General features: G+C 41.1%; 1 protein-coding gene across 7 annotated transcripts in view; it reads left to right on the forward strand.

The window, feature by feature from the left end:
* KIF13A (kinesin family member 13A) overlaps positions 1–14516 on the forward strand; it is a 234687-nt gene that overhangs the window by 121756 nt on the left and 98415 nt on the right. For all 7 annotated transcript variants that reach the window (XM_010352723.2, XM_010352715.2, XM_010352719.2 and 4 more), the window contains exons 5-6: positions 12362–12454; positions 12867–13047. In XM_010352723.2, the coding sequence (XP_010351025.1) occupies positions 12362–12454; positions 12867–13047 (274 nt within the window). The remainder of the gene's footprint in view (positions 1–12361; positions 12455–12866; positions 13048–14516) is intronic.

Below are 14516 nucleotides of genomic sequence, written 5' to 3' on the forward strand. Positions count from 1 at the left end.
GGTCTGGAGTCACACTTCTTGGGCTCAAATTCTGCCTCTGCCACTTCCCAACTATGTGGCTGTAGGCAATAATAACAGCACCTCCTTATTATAAATCTTGTGGGTTGAAATGAGATTATGTATATGAAGCACTCAGTAAGTGCCTTGCATGGAGGAAGCACTCAATAATTGTTAGCTATTGGGTTTAAACCATAAAAGTTTTCCCTATAGTTGGCCGGGGGCGGTGGCTCATACCTGTAATCCCAGCACTTTGGGAGGCCGAGGTGGGCGGATCACGAGGTCAGGAGATTGGGACCATCCTGGCTAACACGGTGAAACCCCGTCTCTACTAAAAATAGAAAAAATTAACCGGGCGTGGTAGCGGGCGCCTGTAGTCCCAGCTACTCGGGAGGCTGAGGCAGGAGAATGGCATGAACCTGGGAAGTGGAGTTTGCAGTGAGCCAAGATCGCGCCACTGCACTACAGCCTGGGCGACAGAGCAAAATTACGTCTCAGAAAAAAAAAAAGTTTTCCCTATAGTTATGAGCAGCACTAGTAGTTCCTACTTGAATAGTTTGTTAAGGTAGGGATTCATTATAAATGATACATGCCATTTTAAAAGACATTTATGAAAAAATCTAAATGCCAAATCCTCGTAGATTTTTGTTTTTCTTTTGTGGTCTTTTATAAATTATCTCACCTCATACTTGATTTGTCATTTCTTTTGGTGACTCACCTTTATCAAGTTGTTCCTAAGCATTGCATTTAGAGTTTTCTTAGAATCAGCAACCCTCTTTTTTGCATTTGTTAATTAAATTATGTAATTACAGAGAAGTACAACTGACATAGAACAGTTTAGGAGCAAATACAACTGACCCTTTGTACAAGCATAACTCAGCTGGTGAGAGTCCAGAGAGTTGCCTCCCAGCTGGAGTGATTTAGCATGCAGGGGGCATTTCATAGATGGAAGAGAGAATGTTGCTTAATCCAGATAACTGGACAAGAAGATCAGTTAAGAAAAATTTTTCTTGTAAAGGATGTTAAAAAATAAATGAGCTTTGCTAATCTTGTTAATTTTTTTAAAGTGTATATATATGTGTAAATAAATAAATATATATATATAATATATATGCTGCTTTTTTGTTCTCCCCTTTACTCGCCTATTTTTTATCCTATCAAATCCCCATTTCTTCAATACCTGCCTTTCTTTGTCCACATTTATTCCTTAGGGTACTTGTTGGCACCCAGAAAGATCCTTTAACTTGTGTTTAGAGGGGTGAATAACAATAGCAATAGACAGTACAACCCTGAGCATTGAATCGCAAGCACTGTGCCGATCCCTCTACATGCACTAGGTGATAAAATTGTCAAAGCACCCAATCAGATAGAAACTATTACTGCCCCCATTTTACAGATAACAAAACTGAGGTTTAGCAAGACCCTGCTCCCTGTGAGAGCACTGAAAGCATTGGTAAATGTGGACGTTAGTTAATGACATGTATGCTGGTGAAAATTTTATGGATTCTACTCCAGCCTGTGGTGCTCCTCTCCTCTCTCATCCTGAAGAGTCATTCAGTGACTCCTAAGGAAGTCATATTGAAGTGCTCTGGCTTAGAACCTAGCCAGGAATACTACTAAGCGTACCCTCACTCCTGTCAGAAGTTCTCTAGGATCCTTATATTTGGTTTGGGCTTTGTTTTAACCTCCCCTCAAATACTATAAATATTGTGCAGCCCACAATCCAGAAGAGATGTTGAGTTGGGTCTGCTTCTTTATCAGAGAGAGCGGGTGTAAAACACCATCAAATCAGATAGAAATGAAGGTTTACTTTGTTAGCAATTGTTTTGTGGGAACCACCCTCCTGTATGACTCCAACACACATTCTCTGTAAGACATTCTTCACAGGTGAGTGGCTTTATATTCTTTCTTCATTCTCGGGACCAGTGCCGAGGGCAGTGGTTGCATGACCTCCTCCTTGGTGAATCACCCACTTTGTCCAGCAACAAAAAAAGACCATGCTCATGGCCAGCCCCAGTGCTGTTGCTGTGGTGGAAACATCCATCTGGGTGAGTCACCCATGCCAAGCTGCAAGCCAGACTTCCAAGGACTGTAACACTGATAGCTCTTGGATGCTACCAAGGAAAATGTCTGTGGTCTACCTTTACCCTCATGGCCTGGTTTCTTGGGATCCTCTTACCAGGCACCTCAATGGCAAACATTTCTGTAGTTGATTAAAACTTAAATCTAGCAATACCAAGTCAAGCCTTACAGCTTCAGTTTCTTTATCTGACCTCTGTAGTTTTTGGTTATTTAACTTAAACCAGGTTTGAAGTAACTACATATGAGAATTTTTGAAGGCTGCACTTCCATACACCAAAGATTTTTGAGAAGGGGATTTATTTAAAACTCATCCAAGCTGGGCATTCTTCACCCCTTCAGGTATGTGAGAAGAACCTGTCTGGTCTTGTGCTGTCCAGGTGCTCTGATTTGGAGCTGGGCCACCTGCCAAGTCCAGACTCATCAAAATCGCTGTGCCTGTCAGCCCTGTTTAGAAGTGGAAAAACACCGTCACAAATGAGTAGGCCCAGGAATTCCAAGTCATAAATCGTGAGCCCAGCCTTTATTTTTATTTTTTCTCTCCCTACTTTGATTCCAAAGAGAAGAGATAGGGAAAAGAAAGAAAACTGGGGATTCAGTTTAAACTGGTGAAATTATTGATCGTGTTCAAATCTTGGATGCTTTTCTGTTTAGTCACTTTAGAAAAACAATAAATACTCTGTGCATATGCCAGGTCTGATCTGTGCATCACCATGCTTAGTGTTTTATTCAGCCATGGGCCATAGGTGTCTGCCTTGTTTAATGCAGATTTTAAACAAGACAGGGCTTATATCCTCCCATTTCATTCTCTCACTTTCTAGAACACAGCCCACTGTGACTCTTTTATCCTATGCCTCTTCAGTCATCAGATGTTGGGCATAGGAATGATAGCTGCATTTTTCCTTCCATCCCTGGTTTCTTTCATGCTTTGCTATCAGGATATTGCCATAAAAAGAGATTTCCTTGGTTACCCATCTCCCAGTACACACACATGGTAGCTTTGAGCCTATTGCTGCTGTTCTAAGTAGGGACAGATTATGCACAAGTGTGGATACCCAAGGGTGTTAGCTTTTCAAAGATCTGTATCAGGCTGGGTACAAATGACTCTAATTTCAGCACTTTGTGAGGCCAAGGTGGGAGGCTCACTTGAGGCTAGGAGCTCAAGATCAGCTCAGACAACATAGCAAGATCTTATCTCTACTAAAAAAATAAGAATAAAAAATTAGCCATGTATGGTGGGACACGTCTATAGTCCCAGCTACTCAGGAGGCTGAAACAGGAGGATTCCTTGGATCTCGAGGAGTTAGAGACTGTAGTGAGCTATGATCATACCACTACACTCTAGCCTGGTGGAAGAGCAAGACCCTGTCTCTTTCAAAAAAGAAAAAGATTCGTATTGTATGTGACTCAGGTTTGGGTGACTCAGGTCTGTGACTTTGCTTGCAGAAATTCCATGTAGCAGCTCTCTTTGCTGTTCTGACATTGTGTTATGGGTTACTTTGGGCATGCCTGTGTTTTAAGACTTGTTCACATGATTATAGAAGGTCTAATCATAAACCCCAGAGGAAATTGGCATTGTGGTCATGGTTATTAACAAGTGAGGTCAGGCTTGCCCTGTGAATTTGCCGCACCAGGCATGTGGAGCTAACATCTGCAGAGTGGCCGCCGCCTTTTTGGCATTGGTTCCGCTGAAAAGTCACAGGCCTCTTGGATTTGACAATGTTACGGCTTTGCTCGGATTGTCTGTGATAGAAACAAATACTCATAGATCCTCCTGCTTCCCACGGGACTTACGAACCTTCCCTTATGAGCTGGTGTGCTTTCCCCTAGACAAATAGCACTTCATTCTATTTGAGTGTAAACTGTAGTTGGAAAACGTTTAGGGTGGAGATATTGCGTCTTTTATGGGATCCACCCATGCACTGTTTGAATTCCCTGATTCCCACCACTCAGCATAAATGGTTCCTTTTTTTATGAACTGAGGTTCAAAAAGCAGTTGGCAAGTCATTTTTTCCTATGTTGAGAAAAGGGACCGTTGTGTTTAAAAAATAGAAGTGAACAAAGCAAAAACAAACCAAACCAAAACAAAACAAAAAAAAAAACAAAAACCCTTCAGTCTTTTGGATAAATTAGGGTCTCTTTAAGAGACCGTATGAGGGTTCTTCATACAATATTTCATATTTTGTATTGCAGAGTGAAGTGTAGCCGTCATCTGTTTTTCACCAAGAGCTGATTGCTAGAGAGGACAGAGACTATATCAAGAGTCATGGTGCCTTTTAGGCTTTGGTTGACAGTTTGGCCTTTTTTGTAGTTGTTTTTACTATACCAGTGGTGCCCTGAAGGTCACCGAACCAAAGAATTGGTTAAGTATAACTCCAAGGCCGGGTGCGGTGGCTCAAGCCTGTAATCCCAGCACTTTGGGAGGCCGAGACGGGCGGATCACGAGGTCAGGAGATCGAGACCATCCTGGCTAACACTGTGAAACCCCATCTCTACTAAAAAAATACAAAAAACTAGCCGGGCGAGGTGGCGGGCGCCTGTAGTCCCAGCTACTGGGGAGGCTGAGGCAGGAGAATGGCGTAAACCCGGGAGGCGGAGCTTGCAGTGAGCTGAGATCCAGCCACTGCACTCCAGCCCGGGCGACAGAGCGAGACTCCGTCTCAAAAAAAAAAAAAAAAAAGTATAACTCCAGCCAGGGGTTCACACAGCTGAAAAGGCACCAGAAGGGCAGAATAAGGGGAACTCCAGAACCTGTCCCACTTACAGCTTTGCTGATACAGTTTATTATATATTTTTCCCCCTGTACCCTTCTCTCCCAATGTTAAAAAAAAAAAAAGGAAGAATTTTTCTTATCATAGACAATATGGGTTAGCATACCCTGGCCCAAATAATGATACTGTTCCTTCTTCTCATCATGTCCGTGCACACATGAACACACACTCCACCCTTTCTGTTCCCCCCACCCTTGCAGGTGAGAGTCACCACCATTATATCTGGTCAGTAATATGTTTTAAATGGGACCTCTGTGGGAGCTAGAAAAATACCAATGATTGGTTCCTTTCAGAAATCTTTCTAAGAACAAGTATCTTTTCTTTTTAATGTCTTAAGAGATAGGGTCTTACTCTGTCGTTCAGGCTGGAGTGCAGTGGCACGATCATGGCTCACTCTAGCCTCAACCTCTGAGGCTCAAACAATCCTCCACCACCATGCCTGGCTAATTTTTTATTTTTTTATTTTTTTTTTGAGACTGGGTCTTGCTTTCGCCCAGGCTGGAGTGCAGTGGCTCACTGCAGCCTCCACCTCCTGGGTTCACGCCATTCTCCTGCCTCAGCCTCCCGAGTAGCTGGGACTACAGGCACCTGCCACCATGCCTGGCTAATTTTTTATATTTTTAGTAGAGACGGGGTTTCACCGTGTTAGCCAGGATGGTCTCAATCTCCTGACCTCGTGATCCGCCCACCTCGGCCTCCCAAAGTGCTGGGATTACAGACGTGAGCCACCGCGCCCAGCCCATCCATGCCTGGCTAGTTTTTTATTTTTTGTAGAAATGGGAGTCTCTCTGTTTTGCTCAGACTGGTCTTGAGCTCCTGTCCTCAAGAGGTCCTCCCACCTCAGCCTCCCAAAGAGTTGGGATTACAGGCATGAGCCACCACACCTGACCTTTTTTCTTTTATCTTTGAAATTGGATTATGCCACAAAATTGTTGCAAAAATGAAGGAGCCATCTGAAGGAAAAATAACTAGATAATTACGTTTTATTTGCAGTAAAATGAATTATAATTGATTAAAGACTTAAGAGATAATAATAACTAAAATATATTCTAGATTTTTACTGGCCACATACTGTGGTAAGTGCTTTATCTATATTGGTTTATTAAACCATCCCAGTAGCCACTTAGGTAGCAACTATTAGTCTTATTTTATCGATAAACTGGGAACCTTCCCAGTGTCACATAGCTGATAAAGAGTAAAACTCAGGTTTGAAAGTCAAATTGTAAAAAGCTAGTGGTGCGCATCTATGATCCCAGTTGCTTGGGAGGCTGATGCAGGAGGATTACCTGAGCCCAGTCATTTGAGGCTGCCATGAGCTATGATCCTGCACCACACTCCAGCCTGGACACAAAGCGAGATCCTGTCTCCAAAATAAATCAAATAAATAATAACAAAAATAAAACTAGAAGAAAATATGGGTGAGTTCTATATAATTTGGGGGTGGAAAAGGATTTGTGAAGCATAACACATATCATAGGCAAAAATCATGAAGGAAAAGAGAAAAGATGTGAATATGAAAGACCAGAAGACTTTGTATGACCAAGAATAACGTAAGACCAATAGACAAATGACAGACTGGGAAAAAATACTTGTAACCTATAAGATAGACCAATGATTAATATCCTCAATATATAATGAGGATTTTAAAATTAATGAGAAGAAAAGCAATGGCTAGCCCAAGGACTTAAATAGTCAACTTACTAAAGTGTTAGTACAAATGAACAATAAATAGAAGAAAAATTATCCAAACAAGAGGCTTTTTTTTCCTACTGACTTCGTCAGAACTAAGAAGAATAATCATAGGGATTGTTGTTGAGGGTGTTGAAAGTAGAGACTCATGCATTTTTAGAGAACTTGGACATTTGATTTTTTGAAGTTTTGCCTAGTAAAGTCAATAGGAAACTGCACAGAGGTAGACATATGAGAATAAATATTGCAGAAAAATAAAAGGAAATAATCTAAATATCCATAGTAGGGAACTGGTTGCATCCGTTATTCATACAATGGAAAGCTGAGCTCCTATTTAAAATGCTAATATTGATGTATATTTGTAGAGATGGGAAAATGTTCATTGTTTCTTGTCTTAAAAGAGAATGCATTGTCTTTGAGACACAAAGCCATAGTAATAAAATGTATTCCAGTGTCTCTAGACTCCAATCTTGTGTAAATTTGTAAAAATACATGGAGAATGAAAAATTTTTTCAGAAACGTAGTGTAATTGTTTTCAATTTTTTATGTTGTTTTTCTCAGATTTTTTTCTTTTCCAATTATGAATAAAGCTTTACTAAATATGACAAATTTGAATTATATTCTATCTGCCAGACATAACTGTAACTAAAAGAAGCTGACTATATTTGAAATCACATGTATATATTTAGTGGAAATCAGAGAGACTAGTTTTTATTTTTTGTCATATATTTTGTTGTCATGTCCAGGAGGTACTGTGTGTATTAGTAAAAATGTGATCGGTAATTTTATCAAAATTACCTCATCAGTACCTACATAGTATGTTGACACATCTATTCATACCTCATTGGCTTATTTAACAAAGACCTACTGTAGTCTTATGGGATTCATTAGAATTTCAAAAACAGTCATACTTTGACCAAAGTGTAAAGTAATTAAACATTTATTTTTAAGTTCAAAGAACAATTTTTTTTTTTTTTTGAGACAGAGTCTCACTCTGTCACCCAGGCTAGAGTACAAAAGTACAGTCTTCTGATAACTTTTTGTCACTGATGAGGGAAGAGGCTCCCACCCAATTAAAAATACATTTTTCTGAGAACAACAATATCAACACAGGAATAATTCAGTGAATACAAATGCCTATTGCGTGCCAGGCACTCTACTAAGATGCAGCAACTACTGTTTTCACAATCTGGCAGTAAAGGTGAACACGAAAAAAAAATTGTGCCAGCCAGGGGCAGTGGCTCACGCCTGTAATCCCAGCACTTTGGGAAGCCAAGACAGGCAGATCACCTCAGGTCACAACATGGTGAAACCCCGTCTCTACTAAAAATACGAAAATTAGCCAGGCTTGGTGGCGGGTCCCTATAATCCCAGCTACTTAGGAGGCTGAGGCAGGAGAATCGCTTGAACCCAGATGGCAGAGGTTGCAGTGAGCCGAGATTGCACTGCACTCCAGCCTGGGCGACAGAATGAGACTCCATCTCAGAAAGAAAGAAAAAAAAAGTTGTGCAGTGTGATGAGGTCTGAGAGTCTGTTAAAATTATCCTGGAGACTAGAGGTGAGAGCAACTGATTCCCAGTGTCATGCAGCATGAGTTACTGATGATGAATGAAATCAGCCTTGACAGTAGGGAGTCACTATAAGCTGACCCAAACCCTGCCATTCACTGATAATGAGATCTTGGGCAAATGACTTAACCATTTCAAGCCCCAGTCACCTTATCAGTCATAATTCCTACCTACTCTACTTGAGTATTGTGAGGATTCAATGATATAGAACATGTAATCCCAGCACTTTGGGAGGCCAAGGCGGGTGGATCAGGAGTTTGAGACTAGCCTGGCCAATATGGTGAAACCTCATCTCTACTAAAGATAGTAAAAATTAACCAGGCGTAGTGGTGCATGCCTGTAATCCCAGCTACTCAGGAGGCAGAGGCAGGAGAATCACTTGAACATGGGAGGCGGAGGTTGCTGTGAGCCGAGATCGCGCCATTGCATTCCAACCTGGGTGACAGGGCAAGACTCGTCTCAAAAAAACAAAAACAGGCCGGGCGCGGTGGCTCAAGCCTGTAATCCCAGCACTTTGGGAGGCCGAGACGGGCGGATCACGAGGTCAGGAGATCGAGACCATCCTGGCTAACACGGTGAAACCCAGTCTCTACTAAAAAATACAAAAAACTAGCCGGGCGAGGTGGCGGGCGCCTGTAGTCCCAGCTACTCGGGAGGCTGAGGCAGGAGAATGGCGCAAACCCGGGAGGCGGAGCTTGCAGTGAGCTGAGATCCGGCCACTGCACTCCAGCCCCGGCGACAGAGCGAGACGCCGTCTCAAAAAACAAAAACAAAAACAAAAACAAAAAACAAAACACAAAAACAAATAAAATATATAAAGTACATTGCCAACAGGGCAGTTGATAAAAATTATCTTTGCTTTTCCTTAGTAGCGTAAATAGTAAATTTAGAATACAAGTTTAATAGGTTAAATCATGTCCTGTTTAGTATTTGCAACAATTTGGTCATACACTAAACTGAAATTTACTCTTGTAATTTTTTTTTTACAATTTTTGTAGAGACAGGGTCTCACTTTGTTGGCCAGGCTGGTCTTGAACTCCTCTCCTCAAGCCACCCTCCCACCTCGGCCTCCCAGAGTGCTGAGATTACAAGCATGAGCCACCATGCTCAGCCTACTCTTGTGTTTTTATATGCTGGGGAGTTCTTCGATCATTTCATTTATTTTTCATGCAATTTTAGTATACACATCCTGGTGGTTTGTTTCATTTACATCATAAACCTATTTCATACAGCTATATAGCAGTCATCCTTGTTTTTCCAACTAACAATCTTCAGTTTAAAAGGCCATTCCTACCAAGGAAAAAGACACATTGTTACTTATTCTTAAAAGAACCTAGGAAAATAATTCCTCCTAATTCCAGCATATTCAGCATCAGAAGCAGAAACCAGAAGTACCACATTTCACTACTTAATATAGGAATAGATATAATAGATATTAACTTTAGGCTGTAAAACGCCATAATAAAATCTCTTTGACCACAGTGCTTCTCTGCAATTGAGTCCTTTCACCAACTCAAGCTGTGGGTTTTTTTTTTTTTTTCTCAAGTTACTGAATATGAATTGAAATCATGAATTATGGTCAGGATGCTTGACTTAGCCAACTCTTGAAGTCTCTTGTCCCCACCCTCACCCCACTCCCTTCCTGGGGGCTGGTTAACCAGTGTGGAAAATCAAACAGGATTGCTCCATTCAGCTGCTTGTGCCAAGAATGTATTGCTTTTAGAATGCCTTCAAATGGCACTTGGGTCTGGCTGAGGACCACAAGCAATTCTAATAAGCCTGGGTAGAGGCTGAATTTAATTCTGGGTCTTCTCTGATATAGGGCTTGGCTCCAGATTTAAGGCCTGCCTTTTAGCACGGGGCTTGGGAACATCTGTGGAATAAGGAAGGTCCTTTGAGAAAACATATGAGAAATAAATATTAATGTATATGAAAGATCACACACCAGAGTGGTCAGGTATTTTCTTCGTGAGCACAAGGCTATCATACTTGACTATAACATAAAAGCAATTTGTGAAGCCGATAATAATTTTGATTATACCTTATTCTTCTCTGAATATATACGTATTTGCATACGGATCTTAAGGTACTCTTCACAACAGACCTGGGTGTTTAGACAAGATTCTTCTGATTACACCCATTTTAAAAAATCCGCATATTCCATCAACGAAGTTACCAAACATCTATGCTAGATGGTAGAAGTTAGCAATAGAGAAATAAAGTTATATAAATTTGGTATATTTTTTCAATCGATTTTTTACACTTTAGCATTCGTAGATCTCTCTCTTGCACACACACCAGCGTGCGCACACACCCACTATTTGACATAAGGTTTTACATTTTACGTAGAGTTCTGAACATGGCTTTTTTTTCACTCAACAGTGTTCTTTAATTCGAGCATTATTTACACATAGATGTGAATGTTGGGGATTTATTGTTTTTAAAAAAATGTTATGTAGTATATTCCATCATATAAAACAGTCACACTTTACTTACTTTCATACTTACGGGCATTTAACTTGATTCCCATTTACAGTATTATGAATAACACCGCCATGAACATCCTTCACAGGGCCCTTTTCAGGAATGTATCTCTAGAATAGACGCTTCACAGTGGGTCAGACAGTGTAGGCATATTCCCTTTTACAGATGCTGTCAAGTTTTCCTTCAGAATGTCTGTATTCATTCATTCTCCCACCATATGCAGCAATATCTCATGTTGTCAGAATTTTATTTTTTGCCAGCCTAATGGTTGCAAATTGTATTAGTCTGTTTTCACACTGCTACAAAGAACTACATAGGCAGGGTAACTTGTAAAGAAAGGAGGTTTAATTGACTCACAGTTCCACATGACTGGGGAGGCCTCGGGAAACTTAGAATCATGGTGGAAGGTGAAGGGGAAGCAAGGCACATCAAGGAAGGCGTGTCTTAAATGGCAGCGAGAGACAGAGAGAGAGAAAAGAACTCAGAGGAAGCCACACACTTTTAAACCATCAGATCTTGTGAGAACTCATTATCATGAGAACAGCATAGGAGAAACCGCCCCCATGATCCAATCACCTCCCACCAGGTCCCAACCTTGACACGTGGGGATTACAATTCGAGATGAGATTTGGGTGGGGACACTGAACTAAACCATATCACAAATACTATCTCGTTTTGTGTCGAAACACTTTTAAGAGTCTCATCCTGCAATCATCATATATCATAGTATAGTAACAGACTCCTAAAATCAGATCTGAATTTCCATAAAAGAAAAACATAAAACCAAAAGCTTATGTTGTGTTACATTATTTTCAAATGTAAAAGGAACTATCATGTAAGATAAAAACGTTAAATTGACTCATTATTTCAACATTTATTAAGCATTTTGTACTAGGCTCTAGGATTATGAAGATAAGCAGGTTACAGTTTTGGGCATCAGGGAGCTCTCATTCCAGTGGAGGAAACAGGTGCTTAAACTAGTAGTTTTTGCAAATGCTACAGAGTGAGTATTCTAAGGACTGTAAGAGGACAGGAAGGAGAATATAAGTCTCATTGTCTTAGTGATGCAGAATGAATATTAGAAAATCATCAAATTCAAAGGGTAGCAAATGCTGTCCTTTTATGTGTTTAAAACAGATTGTCACACATTTACTCTTCAGCCCCGCTCTGCCATAATGTAGTACATGACACAGTCCCCCCAGGAGATACAGAGAGATTCACGAAAGAGATCTTGTCCCCCACTCCCCCTGTGAGGACACAGGTGACGGGTGCTGTGAATCTACAAACAGCAGCTGAACCTGTCAATCCATCCTCAGCAACTAACGGTTTTTCAGCACTTGGCATTTACAAAACACTAAGCTAGGTGTTGAGGGGGATACTGAGGTGAGTATAACATGGTCTTGTTCAGTGGCAGTTCAGAATCTAGCTGGGGAGATAAGGCAATTCATATTTAATGACATTGTAGATGCTCAGTCATAAGAAAAAACCACCAAATTTGAATGATGCTTCCATATGGTCCACTCACAATGGAAAGAAAACTTTAATATTTAGAGAAATGTCTTAGAGGGAAACAGTGTATCCAGGGTACTGGCCTGTAGTTTAGAAGTGTGGATGAAATTGCATGTATCAAACTTTAATACACAGCCCTGTACTTAGTAGGCATTCTGTACACTTTTAACATTTTTTTGAATTGACATAATATTGTTATTAATACAAATAGGTCAAGAAAAATTATTCTTTTTATTAGTTTTTAATTTTTGGCTTGTTTTTTAGGTCAAGAAGTGGTTTTCAAGTGCCTTGGGGAAGGAATTCTTGAAAAAGCCTTTCAGGGGTATAATGCGTGTATTTTTGCATATGGACAGACAGGTAAGAAGTTGCTTTTATAGTCCAGATGTGATGGATCATGCCTAGAATCCCAGCACTTGGTGAGGCTGGGGTGGGAGGATTTCTTGAGCCCAGGAGTTTGAGACCAGCCTGCGCATCTTAGTAAGACCCGTCTTTACAAAAACTAACAACATTAGCCCAGCATGGTGGCACACCTTTAGCCCCAGGTTCTCGGGAGACTGAAGTGGAAGGATGGCTTGAGCCCAGGAGTTTGAGACTGTAGTGAGCCATGATCACACCACTGCACTCCAGCCTGAGCAACAGGGTTTGAGGCTAAGTTGGCCACTTTTCTGCTCTGTTACCTTGGCCAGTATATGGGGAAACCTTTTATGGCTGAAGCATTGCATTTTGCTTACTCCTTTATCTGTTCTCTTTTTGCTTGCTTCTTCTTCAGGTTCGGGAAAATCCTTTTCCATGATGGGCCATGCTGAGCAGCTGGGCCTTATTCCAAGGCTCTGCTGTGCTTTATTTAAAAGGATCTCTTTGGAGCAAAATGAGTCACAGACCTTTAAAGTCGAAGTGTCCTATATGGAAATTTATAATGAGAAAGTTCGAGATCTTTTAGACCCCAAAGGGTAAGTTAGTGGTCAAGATTAAGTGTGTTAATAGGGGGAGATAATTTTAAATGATTCTAAAGTTAAAACTGGAAGTGAATATACATATTTAAGCTCTTGGTGACTACACTGGTTTTCATTCATTTACAGAGAAATCATCAGCTTCTCAAAGCCTGTTGGTATACCCAGTGTTTATCCTACATTAATGTACTAAGTTGCCTATGTATGCCCTTTGAAAAGATATTTTTACTATTGGTATTATTTTTTTGCCACCATGAACCATTCATAAAAATTGAGTTAGGAATAACTCATTAGTTCTTCCATTTACATTGGAAAGCAGCACTTCTGTGTTAAAGGTAAAAGGGTTGAAGGATTGAAACATTCCAGCCAAGGCAAGCAATTCCTTTACCTGGCTGGGCGTTGGAATCATGTGGGGAACGTTTTAAGCATCCACTTACCTGATTCCCACCCATAGAGACTAGATTCAGTAAACCTAGGGTGAAACCCAGGGATCTGAATTTTTTTAACTAGGTGATTAAAAAATGTATTTATTTGGCCGGGCGCGGTGGCTCAAGCCTGTAATCCCAGCACTTTGGGAGGCCGAGACGGGCGGATCACGAGGTCAGGAGATCGAGACCATCCTGGCTAACCCGGTGAAACCCCGTCTCTACTAAAAAATAAAAAAAATTAGCCGGGCGAGGTGGCGGGCGCCTGTAGTCCCAGCTACTCTGGAGGCTGAGGCAGGAGAATGGTGTAAACCTGGGAGGCGGAGCTTGCAGTGAGCTGAGATCCGGCCACTGCACTCCAGCCTGGGCTACAGAGCGAGACTCCGTCTCAAAAAAAAAAAAAATAATAATAATAATAATGTATTTATTTGATTCATAGAGTCAGGGGGACCATTTACTTTTTTTCAATTAAAAAATTTAGAGCCGGGTACAGTGGCTTATGCCTGTAATCCCAGCACTTTGGGAGGCCAAGGTAGGCGGATCATGTGAGGTCAGGAGATTGAGACCAGTCTGACCAACAGAAACCGCATCTCCACTAAAAATACAAAAATTACCTGGGTGTGGTGATGGACGTCTGTAATCCCAGCTTCTTGGGAGGCTGAGGCGGGAGAATCACTTGAACCCAGGAGGCGGAGGTTGCAATGATTTAAGATCATGCCACCGCACTCTGGCCTGGAGAACAGAGGGAGACTCAATCTCAAAAAAAATTTTTTTTAAAAACTGTACTGATTTAAAAATAGTGTCTATTTATGGAAAATTTCAAAAATAGGTAAAGTGTAAGAAGTAAAAATGACCTATAATCTCACCATTCAAAAATAATCACTAAGGCCAGGCGTGGTGGCTCATGCCTGTAATCCCAACATTTTGGGAGGCTGAGATGGGTGGATCACTTGAGGTCAGGAGTTCGAGACCAGCCTGGTCAACATGGTGAAACACTGTCTCTACTAAAAGTACAAAAATGAGCTGGGCGTGGTGCTGGGCACC

The sequence above is a fragment of the Rhinopithecus roxellana genome, chromosome 4 (assembly GCF_007565055.1).
Source record: "Rhinopithecus roxellana isolate Shanxi Qingling chromosome 4, ASM756505v1, whole genome shotgun sequence".
Taxonomy (NCBI): Eukaryota; Metazoa; Chordata; class Mammalia; order Primates; family Cercopithecidae; genus Rhinopithecus; species Rhinopithecus roxellana.